Genomic DNA, 17,349 nt, shown 5'->3' with positions numbered 1-17,349 from the left:
GAGTAAGCTGCCTATTTTGTCTTCCTCAGTTCGCACATACAGAGACTTAGGGTTACTGTCTCACTATACTATTCCTTCAACCTTTGCACAACTGCAGACCGTCGGGCGCCGTCGCCACTGTAGCACAGAGGAACCGCCGAGTTTTTCTCTCCATTTGTAACAGATCTAACACTAACAGCCCAGTTCTTCATCTCTCCATTTGCTCTCCATTCGTCCGCTGACCGCCGGCCGCCGCCGCCTCCGTAGCACAGAGGAACCTCCGACCACCGTAGCATAGAGGAACCGCCGAGTTCTTCTTCTCTCCGTTTGTAATAGATCTAACGCTAACAACCCTAACAGCCCAGTTCTTTATCTCTCCGTCTGCTCTCCGTTCGTCTGTCGACTGCCGGGCGCCGCCGTCGTTGTAGCAACAGACTTCCTGGTCTTCCTTAGTTCTTCCATCTTCCCTGTGTTTCTTTGTACTCTCATTGTCCATTTGTTTGTGAAATTGTGGTTTACTTTTATTTCAGAATTGAATGCGTCCTATTTGTTTGTGAAATTGTGAGAAATTGGGGTTATTTGAGTGTGATAGGAAGTCTGCTGGGTGGAAATGTGAAGAAAAGGTACAGATCTTGTATGATCAGGTAAGTGCAAATCGTAGCTATAAACAAACAGAAATGGTGCCACACAGTAAAGACTAAAGAAACAATTTGTTGCAGGACATGGTTGGTCATTGGTCAAGCAAAATAGAAGCTAGCTCAATCTTCAAATAAATATGATAATGAGACGATTCTTTTGGTGGACTGCTGTATTTGGTTGTAAAAATATTGATTTTCTTGGAAAATGATATTTTAATGGAGGATGAGTAACTTTTTCTAATTTTCCTGGTGTAAAAAAAAAAACAAAAGAACACAAACAGGAATGGTTGGAAAACAAGGTTTTTCGTAGGACAAGGAGAAATATAGCTCAAAATATCAGCATGAAAATGAACGGCATTAGCTCTACACCCAAAACTTTGATTTCCTCTTCAAACTTTTGAAAGTTGGAGTTCCATACAAGTCATGGATTTCCTCTTCTAACAGAAATGGTGCCCAACCCCATACCCCTCTCGTTTGTCATCCCTACCCTCAAGTAAGTAAGGTGTGGATGTGCATGTGCATGTGCACGTGACTATTTTAGATGATGATAATGGTAATAATAATGTATCTAAGGTATTGTTTTTTTGTCATTTTTTTAAATGTGTTTTATATTATAAAAAGTATTAGATATAGATCTATTTAATAAAGAGAAAACAAGATTTAATATCTCATATATCAATCTGGAAATTATACCATTTTTAAAAATATTAAAAAAATGCCCATTGAATTATATGAAAAAATAATGAATCCTGTCTGGTTTTTAAAACAATGCATGTAAACATATATATTTAAATGGAATTGAACCATATTTGATCCAATTGTGAAGGATCAAATTTGGATCACCCTTAATCCGCTCGAGTTTGGATAAAGTGATACCATTCGCATTCCTACTGGCTTGTTTTACTTTTCCAAACCATAAAACATGGTCGACAAATGGATTTCTGAATTTTGAGCTTATTCTGACTTGAATGTGAATGCCTTGTTGTGAACCGAGGGGCTCACCCAATAGCACCAAAAGGTAGAGCTCAATTTGGATCCTATGGGTAGATACCACCCAAATGACTCGTTAGAGAGTATAGAGATCTGGTTTGAATCTTTTGTTAACATAAGGCTAAGGCTATGTTTGGTTTGAAGGAAAAGGTAGGGAAAGGAAGGGAAACCTATACAAGGTCTCCCTGCCTTTCCCTACTTTTTCCATCAAACCAAACACAGCATAAAGAAAAAGGAAAAGAACTCTTGAAAACCCTTCTTGAAAACCCTTCTTAATTAAGTTGGTTCACACCAAATCAATTCTTACATCTGTAATTTCACCTTCAGCTCTTGCCTTGTTTTGCAGTGGAAAGTGGAATCAGACTCTTCTCTCTGGCTGATTCAATGGCCCCAATGTACATGTCCTCGAAGCTGTACTTGTACTTGAAACCCAGGTCTAAAAGTTTATTAGATGATAAAGGGGCAGATTCCAAGCTCTCATCCACGCCCTTAAATCTGTGAATAATTATCATGAGAGATTATCAACATTAATTAATTGGGCATACATAATAGAACAGAATATGCAAAGAAAAAATTGAGATGGCTATGATCGTTCAACTTAGTAGATATAATATGTATGACGTGTTTGTCTCTACAAAGTGTAAACAGGCTGAACTGAGCTGAACTTTTCCCCAGTTCATGACCTAACACTTGAACTCAAGTTTGGTGTGGTACTTGGTTGGGATAATACATTAAGAGTTTAGTAGATTTACTCATATGTAGAAGAAGATGAATGCCAGTGGCTTATTTGGTTGGGATATCATATTTTGGGAATTTCTCTTTCAACATTTTTGCAAGTCTAGTGATAGTAGATGCATGAGATGAGCAAATGTATCTTCCCTTTACTGCTTTAGTGTGTACGAGCAAATAAATTAGAGCATCGCATAGGTCATCCAGGTGCACATAATTACTGATGAAGGAAGATTTGGCCCAACCTTGCAACCACTCAATATGTGGCAGAGGCAACAGCTCAGCACAACAGTATGCCCCAGGCGCGAGTTCCAAAAGGAGGAACCAACGGTCCGAGCTCCCCAAAAGGAGCCCGAACTCTCCCTTTGACCCCGAACCTTACGAGGAGCACAAAGGGCAACAACTTGAATTGGCCCGTCCCAGGGCAGTTCAGGCCACACCTCTATCCGAACTCAAGACTTCACCTCGCACACCACTCCAGCACTTCCTCTCCAGGTCGCCGAACTGAACAACCGTACCGTACCTGACACCAAAGGAGTTCGTATCCTGAGGCGGCGGACTTGACTGACTTAGGATCTGACACTTGACAGCCGCACTTCAACGGCCACCTGCCACTGCCAGCTCCAGTTACAGAGACGACTTCGACAAAGAGAGCAGTGGCGGTTTTGCCCCAACAGGGGTGATGACACCCGAACTGGCAGAAGGGTAGAGGTAATGATACCCGACCTGACAGGAGCTTGGGAGTGAGTGCGCGAAGTGGCTATAAAAGGTCCCCTTCCCCCCAAGAAGAGAGGTATGTGATAATTTTGCGCCATCTGGTTTTTTATCTTGCCTTCGAGGAAATACTAACTTGAGTTTCGGAGCATTCTCATTGGGTTCTTCCCCGGAGATTACTCGCATTCTCCCCCGTTTCAAGCACCTTTCGCTCCAGCCCGAGGCAAGATCGTTGATAGTTAGGATCGGCCGGATTCCGCACCATCAATTGGCGCCGTCTGTGAGAAACTCTTCTAAAAGCCTCCCTCTAAAACTTTCATAACCCCCTATTTCCAAGAAACCCCAACACTCATGGCTTCTTCCAACAATGCCGGATGTAGCACGGAGATGAACGCCCCCGGGGAACAACTTCAAGTCCCCGTGGTGTGCATCGGACAGTTCACCATCCCCCTTCCAGTGGATGGGATCCCCTGCCTGAATGCGCCACGAACAGTGGCGCCCGTGAACCTTTCCGCCGTGAACGTCCCCCTTCCTCTCCCTGTCGAGACAACATTTACCGAACCAATTGTTGTCCCCCTGGCGACTAGCCAGAACCAGTTTGATGACTTGATGCAGTGCATGCGGGCAATGCAAGCCCAAATGCAGTAGTTCCAGCAACATCAGCTCCAGCAGCACCAAGTACTGCACTACATCTCTCAGTATCACTATCAGCAGCAGTTCCCACAACTGCCTCCTCTGTACCAACCACAGCTTCCACCTTGGCACCCTGCTCCAAAGCCGGTTAAGCCCTCCCCTCAGGGCGAACGCCATCACCGAGGAGAAGCCTCACAACTTCAGAACCCCCCCAAGAGCCAAGCCTCATCCTCGGGCCGGGGGGAAAGAAAAATCACCCCCGCCTCCCAGCTCGCCCGCCAAGTCAGCACCTCGACACTCCAAGTCTGAGCTCCCACCCACAGAGAACTGATTCAGCATCCTAGCGGCGGACTACCAACAGTCCGGGCCCATCGAGCTCGGCAACACAGAGGCCAACAGCATCAGTACCAGGCCCATTCAGCAACGGAGACACCGACGAAGTCGCCGAACTGCCACCCGTGTCCTGCCCGAGCTCCGAGATAAGGAAGAAACAAGCTCGGACGAGGTAAAAGCTGCCCCTATTCTCTCAATCCCTTCCCCCATCTCATCAGAACTCCTTACAGTCCCCATGCCCAGAGATTTCAAACTCCCCCCTTTAGACAAATATGATGGGTCCTTCGATCCCAATGGCCATGGCGATGCCTTCCAGTCCCAAATGCACCTGGCAAGGGCCAGTGAATCATGCATGTGCGTGGCCTTCACTACCACCTTCAGGGGGGTGGCCCGCACCTGGTACAGGAACCTGGCCCCCGAGTCAATAAGAAGCTGGGCCTGGTTAGTGCAAGTCTTCACCGCACATTTCGTTACCAGCAAGCGGTGCCCCAAAACCGAGGAAAGCATCTTCAGAGTAGTCCAGAGGGAAGGAGAGTCCATCCGGGGCTACACCAAGCAGTTCAACGATGCGTGCTTGCAGATACCGCGACTGGACCCCGCGGTGCAGCTCGCGGCGACCAAGAGAGGAGTGACACACAAGGAGTTCAAGTGGCACATGGTAGCTAGTCAGCCCGCGACCGTAGCTGAATTCCTCAAACTCGCAGATAAATTCATGAGAACCGAGGAGGAGATCAACCAAAGGACCGAAAGCGGGATCAAGAAAAGGAAGAGGGAAGGTGAGCCCTCCAACCCAGATGACAGAAGAAGGAAAGATCCAGCCGGGGAGGTGAAGCCAAGCCAACCGTTCTGAGCTCCCTTAGCAGCTCAGACGGACTACACACCCTTGAACACGAAGTGGACCGAGATCTTGATGACGATCAAAGACGCCCTGTACGTAAAATGGCCACCTCGCCTAAAAGGGAACCCAAATGAGAGGAACAAAAACTTGTACTACAACTTCCATAGAGACCACAGTCATAGTACCGAGCATTGTAATAATCTTCAGGACGAGATAGAGGGACTCATCCGTCGCGGGTACTTGAGAAATTTTGTACAACAACAACAACAACAACAACAACAACAACAACAACAACAACAACAACAATAATAATAATAATAATAATAATAATAATAATAATAATAATAATAATAAGACAGGTCGGGAGGGGGAGCACGGTAGGGATGCCCCCGAGTCCAGTAGCAGGCCGGCCGAACCTTCGCAAAGACAGCCTCCGGAAGAGAGGCCAGTTCGGGGAACCATCCACGTGATAGTGGGAGGTTCGGTGGTAGCGGGTTGTACTTTGGCAGCGGCCCGGACGTCAATTCGTGAAGCTGTCCGAGAAGAACAAAACCCTCCAAAGAGGCCGAAGACGGAGGAACCGATTTCCTTTACGGAAGACGATGTGCGAGGGGTCCACTACCCCCACGATGATGCGCTTGTCATAAAGCTGAGGATCAGCGACTTCGAAGTCAGGCGCGTACTTGTTGATTCAGGCAGCTCGACGGACATTCTCTTCAAGTCGGCGTTTGACCAGCTTCAGTTGCAGAGAAGCGAGTTGAAGCCCGCGAACACTCCTCTAGTGGGCTTCAACGGAGAGGAAGTCAGGCCCCTCGGGAAAATAACAATGCTTGTGGAAGTCGGCACATGGCCCTGTGCGGTCAGACTCAACCACGATTTCCTGGTGCTCGCAACCCCCTCCCCATACAATGCCATAATAGGGCGGCCAATCACTCATGTCCTATGGGCAGTGGTCTCCACCTACTACTTGGCCATGAAGTTTCCTACAGACTTCGGTGTGGGGGTAGCGCGGGGCGACCAACTTGAGTCCCGCAAGTGCTATGTTGCCGCCCTGAAGGGAAAAACCAAGGTGGCCGACGACCTCGAACTGGAATGGCCTACGGAGCAAGGCGAAGAACGAGCTGTGCTCATAGAAGAAACGGTCGCGATCCCAACATCAGCTGTGGACCCAGCTCGGACTTTACAGATCGGTGCTTCCGTCCAGGAACCTCTACGATCCGAACTGGTAAGTTTCTTACTTCAAAATTTAGATATTTTTGCATGGTCCGCGGCTGATATGCTCGGTATTGACCCCAACCTTATAACTCACAAACTTAATACTGACCCTGTAGTCAGACCCATTAGACAGAAGAAACACAACTTAGCCCTAGAGCACTGGAGGGCGGTCGACGAGGAGGTCGAAAAGCTCCTCGTAGCAGACTTCAAAAGGGAAGTTCATTACCCGAGTTGGGTAGCCAACCCAGTGCTGGTAAAAAAGGCAAACGGCAAGTGGCGCATGTGCGTCGACTACACCGACCTAAACCGAGCTTGCCCGAAAGATTGCTTCCCCCTCCCCAGAATTGACCGCCTAGTGGACGCAACCTCGGGACATGAGTTGCTAAGCTTCTTGGATGCCTACTCGGACTACAACCAAATTAGGATGGACCAGTCCGATGAGGAAAAAACCACCTTCATAACCGAGTTCGGCCTGTACTGCTACAAGGTCATGCCCTTTGGACTGAAGAATGCTGGGGCGACATTCCAAAGACTTGTGAATAAGTTGTTTCAGTCCTTAATTGACACGAAAATAGAATGTTATGTATACGACATGGTCGTCAAGACACAATTTTCACAGGAATTAATACAAGACTTAAATTCTATCTTCCAAATTTTGCGTTAATTTAGCATGAAACTGAACCCAAACAAGTGTGTCTTCGGTGTCACCTTGGGTAAGTTCCTAGGGTACATCATCAACCGGCGCGGTATTGAGGCCAACTCGGACAAGATAAAGGCCATCCTAGATATGAGACCACCCCGAAAAGTAAAAGAGGTTCAGAGGCTAAATGGCCGCATAGCCGCTCTGAGCCGCTTCATGTCCAAGTTGGCAGACCATTGCTTGCCTTTCTTTAAAGCAATCAAAGGCAAAGGGTTCGAATGGACCCGAGACTGCCAGCTCGCGTTCGACGAGCTAAAAAACTACCTCGCTAGTGTGCCGATCTTAACTAGGCCCGAGGAGGGCGATGTCTTAGAACTGTACCTCTCGGCAAGCGACGAGTTGGTCAGTTCGGTACTAGTAAAAGAAGTAGATCGGGTCCAACGACCCATCTATTATGTTAGTAAAATTCTGTAGGGAGCAGAGATGAGATACCCGCAGATAAAAAAGCTGGTATACGCACTGATAATTGCAGCTCGGAAACTCCGCCCATATTTCCAGGCTCACACTGTCATTGTCTTGACTGACAAACCTCTGAGGCAAGTCTTTCTCAAGCCCGAGGTTTCCGGTCGGCTGATGAAGTGGGCCATCGAGCTCAACGAGTACGACCTCCAGTATAAGCCACGAACTGCTACTAAGGCCCAAGCCTTGGTAGATTTTATCGCCGAGTGCACGTTCAGCCTCGAAGTCCCTAAGTCGATTGAGCCCGAGATCCCCAGTTCGGGTGAGCCCGGAGCTCCCAAGCCAATAGAGTATGAACCCCGTGAAGTAGCAGCCAGGGTGGCATCTCTCCTAATTAGGCCAAACGCGAACTGGGATGAAGAGCCCTGGATCCTTCACGTAGATGGCTCCTCGAACCAATAGGGCAGCGGAGCTGGAATAGTCCTGTGCGGCCCGGGTGGCACGAAATTGGAATACACACTACGCTTTGAGTTCACGGCATCCGACAATGAGGCAGAGTATGAGGCATTGATAGCCGGGCTGAACCTAGCGCAAAAGGTAAGAGCAAAACACATAGTTATCTGCAGCGATTCCCAGCTTGTGGTCAACCAGGGTACGGGCGAATACGGAGCATGCGAGTTAACTATGATCGCCTACTTGGCAAAAGTAAAGGAGGCTCTGCTCAACTTCCAGTCACATTTCATCAAGCAAATCCCGAGGTCAGAGAACACTGAGGCCGATGCCCTATCCCGATTAGCCAGCATCAGTCACAATGCCATGAGAACCGTGTACATAGTGGACTTACCTCAGCCTAGCATTCTCGGTGGGGCAGAGGAGGTTGCTCTCATCCTTGAAGCAAAGCTGAGCTGAATCGACCCACTCGTGAGCTTCTTGCTAGATGGGACCCTCCCTGCAGACCGCAATGCAGCCAGAAGGGTGCAGCGCCAGGTAGCCAAATATGTCATAATAGACGAACGGTTGTACCGACGGTCCTACACGCTCCCCTACTTGCGTTGCTTGCGACCTGCCGAAGCCGAGCTCGTACTCTGTGACACTCATGAAGGCCTGTGCGGCGGACACTTGGGGGGCAGAGCCCTCGCCCAAAAGGCACTTCGACAAGGGTACTACTGGCCAACGATGAAGGCAGAGGCCGTTGAGCTCGTCAGAAAATGCGACAAATGTCAGAAGCATGCCAATATCCACCATCAGCTTGCCGCCGACCTCAAGTATCTCACCAGCCCATGTCCCTTTGCACAATGGGGCATCGACCTCCTGGGGCCATTCCCGCCAGCAACAGGTGGGAGGAAGTTCCTAGTGGTGGCGGTAGATTATTTCACAAAGTGGATAGAAGTTGAACCTCTTGCAACAGTTACAACTCGAAACGTACAGAACTTCTTTTAGAAAAACATAGTATGTCACTTTGGGTTACCTCGGGTACTGATCTCCGACAATGGCAAGCAGTTCGAGGACATCAAGTTTCAGGAATGGTGCCAAGATATGGGGATTCGACATAACTTCACATTGGTCGCGCACCCGCAGGCAAACAATCAAACAAAAGTAATGAACAGAGCTATCCTCCATGGACTGAAAGCGCGACTAGACCGAGCTAAAGGGTTGTGGGCGGACGAGCTACCAAGTGTTCTATGGGCTCACCGAACTATGGAAAAAACCGCCACAGGAGAGACCCCCTTTAACCTCACCTACGGCACTGAAGTGGTAATCCCGACGGAGATTGAAATACCTACACTGCGACTAGAAGCATATGACGATCAAACAAATGGAGACAAGTTACGTACCAACCTCGAACTATTGGACGAGGTAAGAGACCTCGCGTACATCCGGACCGCAGCTTACCAGCAAAGAGTAGCTTGGTACTACAATGCTAGAGTAAAAAAGCGGAACTTCCGCGTCAGCGACATGGTTCTCTGTAAGATCATGGCACCCAAGCTCGACGTGGGTAAACTTGGATCGAATTGGGAAGGGCCCTATCGAGTAAAGAGAGCGCTCGGGGGGCATATGAGCTCGAAACTTTAAAGGGCAAACAAGTACCCCGAGCGTGGAACGTCGTTAACTTGAGACGATACTACCTATAAGATCACCAAGCGAAGTGGACTAAGTCGCTACCAGAGCCTAAGGGCTAGAATGCCGAGCTAACAAGGACCTCGGCATGGGCAAGCACGAGTGCAGTATCCTGGGCAAAACGGATTGGGCATATGGTCAGTTCGGAAATACAGTCAGTTCGGAAGAAAGAGTGACCAACACTTAACCAAAAAAAAATCATTCAATTGCAAAATACTTTGTGTACATTTCCAAAAAAAAAAAAAAACAGAAGCGAGCTCACAGGCCCGGAGGTACTTCTTCACCATCAGAAGGCACTTCAACGATACCCGAAGGTCCTACCTCGTCCTCAGAATCTGGTTCACCGTCAACAGCGTTGGCCATCTCTTGAGTAATGTGTGAAGTGGTTATGGCGCTAATATCGAGCTCGGGGTACGTATTCCGGATCATCCACCGACTTAGTTTAAAGCCCCTTCTGTACGAGCCCACCATCAGGTCGTCAAAGTGCGACGTGGCGATATAGTCATCGATGGCCTTCTTCTTGGCATCCTCGATGCCCTGAGAAAATATCTCTGTCCTCTCCCTAATATCCTCTCGAAGGTATTCAACCTGATGCTACAAGTCCAGCCTCAGGTCCGCCATATGCTTCACCACCACTCCCATGGCCTCGGTGTCTCTCTGAGACCTTGCTAGCCTAGCCTGTGCAGCGCGAGAAACCGCTTCAGCAGCCCAAGAAGCCGCCTCGGCAGCGCGGAAAGCCACTTCGGCAACTCATGCCCGCCTCGAGCTCCTTTCCGCTTGGGTCACGAAGGCATGGATAGAGGAATTCACCTACCAAAAGAAAAAATAACGAATGTTCAAGAGCAAGAAAGGTAATGACAAGGAGCTCGACAAGAAGTCGCTGACTTACCACCATGATGTGAGAGGCAACACGCGCGGCTACATTGTTCAAAGGAAGCTCGGTCCACGTCGTGACCTCCTCAGGATAAACGGCCTCCCTACTTTTTTGAAGAGCGTGGTTCGGCGACAACACGCTCCGGAACTCGCCTTGGCCTCCCGAGCTTGAAGGCCCAGCTCACGTATAAGTAGACTCAGTGTAAGCAAGAGCCCCCATATAAGCAGCCTCGACGTAAGGGGCCCCTGCCACTTCTTGTACTGGGGGGGCCATCTCGGGCTCCCTGGGCGGATCCACTAACGGGTAACCCGGTACCTCGGGCTCCTCATCTCGGGGCAGTTCGGCACGAGTCCGCTTGGCGACTCGCTTCCTCCTCTTCATGACATGAAAAAGGTTCCCTCCGTGAGTCTTCTCTACGTCCATCGCACCTGCAAAAAGAGCTCGGCATCAGGAAAACAAAAAAATGGAAAGCAAAACAAAAGGCATGCCTTTGAGCAGGGAACCTACCCGAACTCAAACCGACCTCGATGAGCTTGGCCTCTGTCAGATAATGGTGGCATTTTAGCCTAAGCCGTGAAGCTGGCTGACGGTAACGGCGAAGTGGTTCAAAACCTCGACGATAAGGGGGTGGAAAGGTAGGCGCAACCCAGCGACGAGCTGCCCCCGGAATATCACGATCTCATCGGGACTGTGTTCCCAAGGGAAGTCGCCCGAGGGTATAAAGTAAGTGTACTCCCTAGGCAAGTTGAACTGGGTGATAAGGGAGTAAAGCCCCTCAGGCGTCATGGTCGAGGGCCCAAACTTGTCTAATGTCTGACCTCGACGGGAGGAGGACGCCAAACTACCGAGGCGACTTGGTCTACGGGTTCAAACTCTTCCTCGAGCTCGAGCTCTACCTCGGGTTCACAAAGGCTACCGGGGGATACAACTCGGTTCGTAGAACCTGCATCTGACCCCCTCGAAGAGCTATCTGAGCTATCCAAGCTAGACATCGGGAGGAAAAGGATACCAGGAAGAAAGTAGACTCACCTAGAAAAAAGGCAAACGGACTACGGAAACTTGGACGCGAGCTAAAAACTTGGACGCGAGCTAAAACTTGGACACGAGCTCAAGAAGCAAAATGCAGGAGAATGGCAATGAAAAGCGACTGGGGTCCCCCACTATTTGTACCCATAGTGACCGAAACCGACGGTTCTGATCGAGGCAAATCCAACGGCCCACTATCGTGTTGATCGCATGTTTCTTAAGACCGAGACGTGACTGGCCGCACGTCTCCTAAGACCGAGACGTGACTGGCCGCACGTCTTTTGAAACTGAAGGAGCGCCGATGCACGTCTCCCCGCATTAAAGGCGGCAACGACGCGTTTTTCAAATTTGAAATAACGCCCGTTGTCACGTCTCCCAGCGGCGCATTTTTAAATTTTGAAATAAACGCGTGTTGTCACGTCTTTCAGCATTTATAGATGGATTGGCGTGTTTCCTGACTTTTTGGCGCTCGAGAAACCCAGAAAACTCCTGACGAACGCGCACTTTGCGCTCTCAGTCACACCAGTCCGAAGTATGGGTCAAATCCACCCGCCACCTCGCGAACTCCCCACGCTAGGGCAAGCCCCTTAGCGCGAGTAGTGGGGGGCAATTGATGAAGGAAGATTTGGCCCGACCTCGCAACCACTCAACACGTGGCAGAGGCAACAGCTCGGCATGACAGTACGTCCCAGGCATGAGCTCCAAAAGGAGGAACCAGCGGTCCGAGCTCCCCAAAAGGAGCCTGAACTCTCCCTTTGACCCCGAACCTTACGAGGAGCACAAAGGGAAACAACCCGAACTGGACCGCCCCAGGGCAGTTCGGGCCACACCTCTATCCGAACTCAAGACTTCACCTCGCAAACCACTCCAGCACTTCGTCTCCAGGTCGCCGAACTGAACAATCGTACCGTACCTGACACCAAAGGAGTCTGTATCCAGAGGCGGCGCACCTGACTAATTTAGGATCTGACACTTGACAGCCGCACTTCAACGACCACCTACCACCACCAACTCCAGTTACAGAGACGGCATCAACAAAGAGAGCAGTGGCGGTTTTGCCCCAGTAGGGGTGATGACACATGAACTGGCAGAAGGGCAGAGGTAATGATACTTGACCTGACAGGAGCTTGGGAGTGAGTGCGCGAAGTGGCTATAAAAGGCCCCCTTCCCCCCAAGAAGAGAGGTATGTGATAACTTTGCGCCATCTGGTTTTTTATCTTGCCTTCGAGAAAATACTAACTTGAGTTTCGGAGCATTCTCATCGGGTTCTTCCCCGGAGATTACTCGTTTTCTCCCCGTTTCAGGCACCTTTCACTTTAGCCCGAGACAAAATTGTAGGCACCTTTCACTTCAGCCCGAGACAAAATCGTTGACAGTTAGGATTGGCTGGATTGTGTAGTATCAATTACATTGCTTTAGAATTGAGTAATGAGATTCGGTTCCTGTGAAGATACATGATGAAGAAAAACTATATTTAAAAAGAAGAATTGTGAACGGAGGAGGAAGAAGAGAGGTAACTACGAGGAACCATATCACATGCCAGTGATTAAAGCAAGAGCAGTGACCATGCTGGACGGCATCGATGGCATGTTAAATGGCCCAACCACAAATGTTGGTACGACACTGATTAAATCTATATTGTTCTGTTCAGCAAATTCCATTGCCGCTTTTTCTGCCAATGTTTTAGAGGCAAAATACATCTGACATAGACAAGATGATAAAGCGTCATGAGAGACTCACAACTTGGGGTCAGGCAAGTTTAGGGACTAAAAGGCTAAAACTTTTGCCCAGAAATGGATCAGGTGACCCAAGATCTGACCCTGCTCCATACTAGCATTTAGTGGGTATAGATCCTCTTAAAACATCTGGATTCTAAATATGGGTGACCTTATCTAACTGAGCTCTGATTGCCCAGCCCATCCGGCCTGCAAGTCTTTTGGGCTGGACTAATGTTTTTCATTTGAACCAGCCCAAATACCTTTTTAGGCTGCAGTTGTTTTAGATGTTAGTACGGATCCGTGTAAAATTTTATTCCTGATCTGTATTTGTTGGTATTTGGATGGAATATGGTTTTACATCGAAAGTTGATATAAATTCCACTCATAGTAGAGTTTTACATCGATAACCAATTTAAATACTATATTGATAAATATTCACTCATTTAAATCAATGGTATTGAATTCCATCAATATATTTTTACATCGATAAATATTTACACCGACTCGATCTGGCCAGAACACATTAAGTGACGAGATATGAATCACCTTTTGTGATCCTGCTAGAGTCGGAGCCCACATCCTTATCCTTTTATTACATCTATTACATCTAGGATATGGATTGAGTTTGGCTGGATTTGTCTCAGATCGGACCTATTTCATGACCTATAAAATCACCTATCGAAGATCAGGTTCTCAAAGCAGCTTCACTTTTATACTATTTTCTTTTTTTTTTTCTTTGTAAACTTGTCTAGAGGTTTAAATTAGATCAGAAAGAATACTAACCCATCCAGTCATCTTGGTCCTCATGATGAAATCTATATCGCTCCAATGGCTCTCATCGTGCATGGGCAATGGATGCTCACGCTGCTTGACCGCTGCGGCAGATGATGTGTACACAAATCTTTTAACTGTTTTTGCCTCGTTGATACTTGGCTTTATCACTTCATTCTGCAAATTTAGAACCAAAATTTGCAAAAGTCAGAACTATTTAGCCCCTCCCCCCTTAACCAATTCTAAAATTCACTGAATTCAAATCTATTGGAAGCAAAAACTCTACCTAGCATTCATTCATACATTGAGAATATTTCTCATACATATGTTTTAAATTTATAAGGAGATATTTTCAATGTGCGACTGGACTTTTATGCTTTTACTGTGTGTGAGAAGCTTTTAATTGTGGAGAATTCTATCGCAAATTCACTATTTTTGTTTTATACTATTTAGTGTTTTAAATATTATTGGTTTGAAAACAGAGTCATTTTTAATTTTAGATCACTTGTTGAACCATCCAAATCAAATAAATGAATCTATAACATCATTACATAAAATTATATATTTATCATATTAAATAAAAATAAATATTAAAGAGAATAACGATATTTATTGATGATAGAGATAACTAGAAACACGAACAAATATAGAAAATGCAAAACATTGGATTTTCATGGATACCAGGATTTAGATGAATTGGTCAATAACTCGGTGATCCACTAACTGATCGGGTTGAATGGTTCAAAGGTTTGAAATGATGGATCACTGGGTTGTAATTCAGTCAAAGGCTTGAAATGATGGATCACTGGGTTGTAATTCAGTCAACGATTGTTAGCAGGTAAGTGGGTTAGGGTCTAAACATACCCAGATTCCCGGTTGTATGATGGATTGACCGGTCCTGCCAGCTGAGTCGATGATGAATTCCTTATTAGTTGTTACTATCTAGGTATTATAGAAGTGTAAGTCAGATGAACTAGACTAGCCCTTTTCCAGCAGTCTCTATACTTTTGGTTTGGAATAGGACCAGACTCAAACTCGGCAAAGGTTTTCTTAATCGGATCAATTGTAAATCTTGTTCTTTTATCACCTATCTTATTTCTGCCATGTGGAAGGAATTGGCTTTCCAATGTCTATGTTTGCCTTATACCCCATGATTAATCTTAGATTTCCTTGTTATGTTTAATTGTTGAATTTTGAATTTGAAGGCATTAATAGAATTGCCATTTGGCCATGTTCAAAATGCTTGGGTCTTCTATTTATAATCTATGCATGTTTAGGAGATAGGAAGAGAATTCATACCCTTGCGCACAACTTACTCTGGGTTAGCCCCCGACCCCAACCCAAAATAAAATTAAAATCTGGCCAGCGTTGAAAAACATGAACAAACCTAACAATTCTATTATTTTAATTATTTTAAAGGTAAAATGAAATAAATTGTCCAATCTGGAGTTGGGATCTCTCTCAACAAAAAACCGTTTCAACCATGGTTTTTAAAATCGGACTGGAAAAACTGGAAACCGGTTAGGTGATCAGTTCTGTTTTTCTTCAAAATCGGATTTTTCTCAATAACTGTTGATTTTGGTCAACAAACCATTGACCCAGGTGATTAACTGTTCAAACAATTTTGATCGTTTTTTATTTATTTTTAATTTTTTAATTTTTTTGTCAGAACAGGCTGACCGTTTTGTCTGAATGGTGGGACCATTTGACCCAGGAATCGGACCCCTGATCAGTTCATTCTCCAAATCGATTTTAAAAACCTTGGTCTCAACACATTCCAATACGAGATGTATTGACATAGATGAATTAAGATTTCCTATCAACAAAATATATTCCAACACCCTACCAAGAAGATCTAACACTGCACCTCACCATGAGACTGGGATGCACTATGTGTGAGATGTGTGGTGCCAGATCATATTGGTAGGGTGTTGGAAAGTATTTTATTGGCAGGTGATCCAGACTCGATACAGATCATGTTAAAACAAGTTGGAAGGGTTTTTGTTGAGAGGAGTTCTGGCTCCCCATTCAAACTCCATGTCATTGGGTTGGTTTATGATTGACTTCAACTCAACCTAACTCAACATAGACAAAGGGGCCTGGTCCTTGATGGAACTTGGTCTCGTAGATGTAAAATCCAAGTCTAGTCTAAAATTTATCCAAACAGAAATTTAAATGTGCGGAGCCAGTTCTAACCAGGCCCTGTAGAGTAGACTATCGGATCTGATATAAACATACTGTAGAATGTAGACCACCGGCATACAATGCAGCAGGCCATGCCGTTACGGCATGAAAGTATGGGGGAGGGGGCCGGCATGAGTTCGGGGCCCAAAGCCTGTGTCCTGGCAAAAAACATAGATGTTTATATATTTATATATATATATATATATATATATATGGGAATGAGAATTAAAATCAGTAGGAATGCCATTTTATTCCCAAGGGAGGGGTAGGGAATGGCTATTCTCTCAAATGGGGAATGCCATTCCAACAGGAATGAAAATGGGATTTCGATTCCGCTCAACTAAACAGTTGGAATTGGAATAGCCCATTCCGAATCCGATTCCAGACCCCTATTCCTGCAAACCAAACGAATCCTAAGACTCCATCAAATAAGAGTGCAAATGCTGATTCAGTTTTGCTGATATTTGGCAAGAAAAGTGTTAGTTAATCAGTTGGATGATAAGATCTTCTGTTGGTCGTAACAGAGACCTTGGAATCAAACTAATCTGCACTTGAGGAAAGTAGGAGAATGAATCAAAATTCAAGGGGAATAGTGTTGGTAAATAAAACTCAAAAACCTAATAAAACTCCCTGAGGTGGATTGAACTTTAAGTTTCCCTATTAGAGTCAGTAGAATCATTTATGATGATTCTAACTCTATTGACTACAGAAATCATATAATCGATAACTCAGCAATTAATACTTTCTTGTTTTCATCATATCTTAGAGCACTCACCTCAGGGTCTTTGGACTCGAAATCGATAGGAGTGGCGAGATGGAAGACGCCTGTGCAACCGTGGATGGCTTCATTGTAGCTTCCCTCTTCGGCAAGATCGGCCTTCCATAGAGTCATATGCGTCTTAGCTTTTGGGAAATCTAATAGATGCTTCACTTTGTTTATGTTGCCTGCAGCATTATTCATTGAGAATGGGATGGCAAAACAAGATGGAATAACGGAAAACAAAGAAGAAACCGGTTTTGAGACGACTCAACTGGGGTCGCGCACAGTGGCCCTAACAATGTAACCCTGCTCGAGAAGCCTCATAACAAGCCATGAACCGATGTAACCAGATGCGCCTGTCACACACACCCTGCCACGTTCTGTTTCTGATTCCATGGCTGCAACTTGGAAGGAAGAAGGTAAATTGAAAAGACATACAAAAGCTCTTAATTAATAATTCTGATCTTGATCATTTTAGTTACAAGATAAGCAGGTAAGCTTACCTCCTACCTACCAATCAAACTTCTACAAACTTCATTACCACCTAGCTACTAACCTACTAATCAAACTTTAATACACTTCATTATTCACGTGAGAGTAATTATAATTTGATGTGATGCGATAAGCTGTTTTACATGTGGGTTTGACTATGATATTGAAAATATATGATATTTGAAAAATAACTGACCAATAAATAAAACGTGGTATTAAAGGATAGGATAAATTACAA

General features: G+C 46.1%; 1 protein-coding gene and 1 long non-coding RNA gene across 2 annotated transcripts; one reads left to right on the top strand and one right to left on the bottom strand.

The window, feature by feature from the left end:
- Positions 1–557: 557 nt before the first annotated feature.
- Positions 558–889, top strand: LOC148852214 (uncharacterized). The gene is made up of 2 exons (XR_016099588.1): positions 558–623; positions 699–889. It is a non-coding gene; the product is annotated as an uncharacterized LOC148852214 (long non-coding RNA).
- Positions 890–1,853: 964 nt separating this feature from the next.
- Positions 1,854–17,043, bottom strand: LOC148852213 (bifunctional dihydroflavonol 4-reductase/flavanone 4-reductase-like). The gene is made up of 7 exons (XM_088946105.1): positions 16,892–17,043; positions 16,635–16,804; positions 13,688–13,852; positions 12,727–12,886; positions 12,596–12,628; positions 2,395–2,581; positions 1,854–2,102 (listed from the first exon to the last, which is right to left on the bottom strand). The coding sequence occupies exons 1-7, from the start codon at positions 17,013–17,015 to the stop codon at positions 1,931–1,933; spliced, it is 1,011 nt and encodes a 336-aa protein (XP_088802231.1). The 5' UTR covers positions 17,016–17,043; the 3' UTR covers positions 1,854–1,930.
- Positions 17,044–17,349: the final 306 nt, after the last annotated feature.

Source organism: Nelumbo lutea, chromosome 5 (assembly GCF_056320005.1).
Source record: "Nelumbo lutea isolate HS-2025 chromosome 5, American lotus-T2T, whole genome shotgun sequence".
Classification (NCBI taxonomy): Eukaryota; Viridiplantae; Streptophyta; class Magnoliopsida; order Proteales; family Nelumbonaceae; genus Nelumbo; species Nelumbo lutea.
Note: the sequence above shows the minus strand (reverse complement) of the source record. Positions and strands in the feature narration are given on the sequence as shown.

Bases quoted from the DNA above. Each gene is read 5' to 3' on its own strand.
- LOC148852213 (XM_088946105.1), bottom strand. From the start codon at position 17,015: ATGGAATCAGAAACAGAACGTGGCAGGGTGTGTGTGACAGGCGCATCT. The intron at 2,582-12,595 runs GTAATTGATACT...AGTGGTTGCAAG, and splicing joins TTACTCAATTCTAAAGCAAT to GTTGGGCCAAATCTTCCTTC. The intron at 2,103-2,394 runs ATAAGCCACTGG...AATTATTCACAG, and splicing joins AAATATGATATCCCAACCAA to ATTTAAGGGCGTGGATGAGA.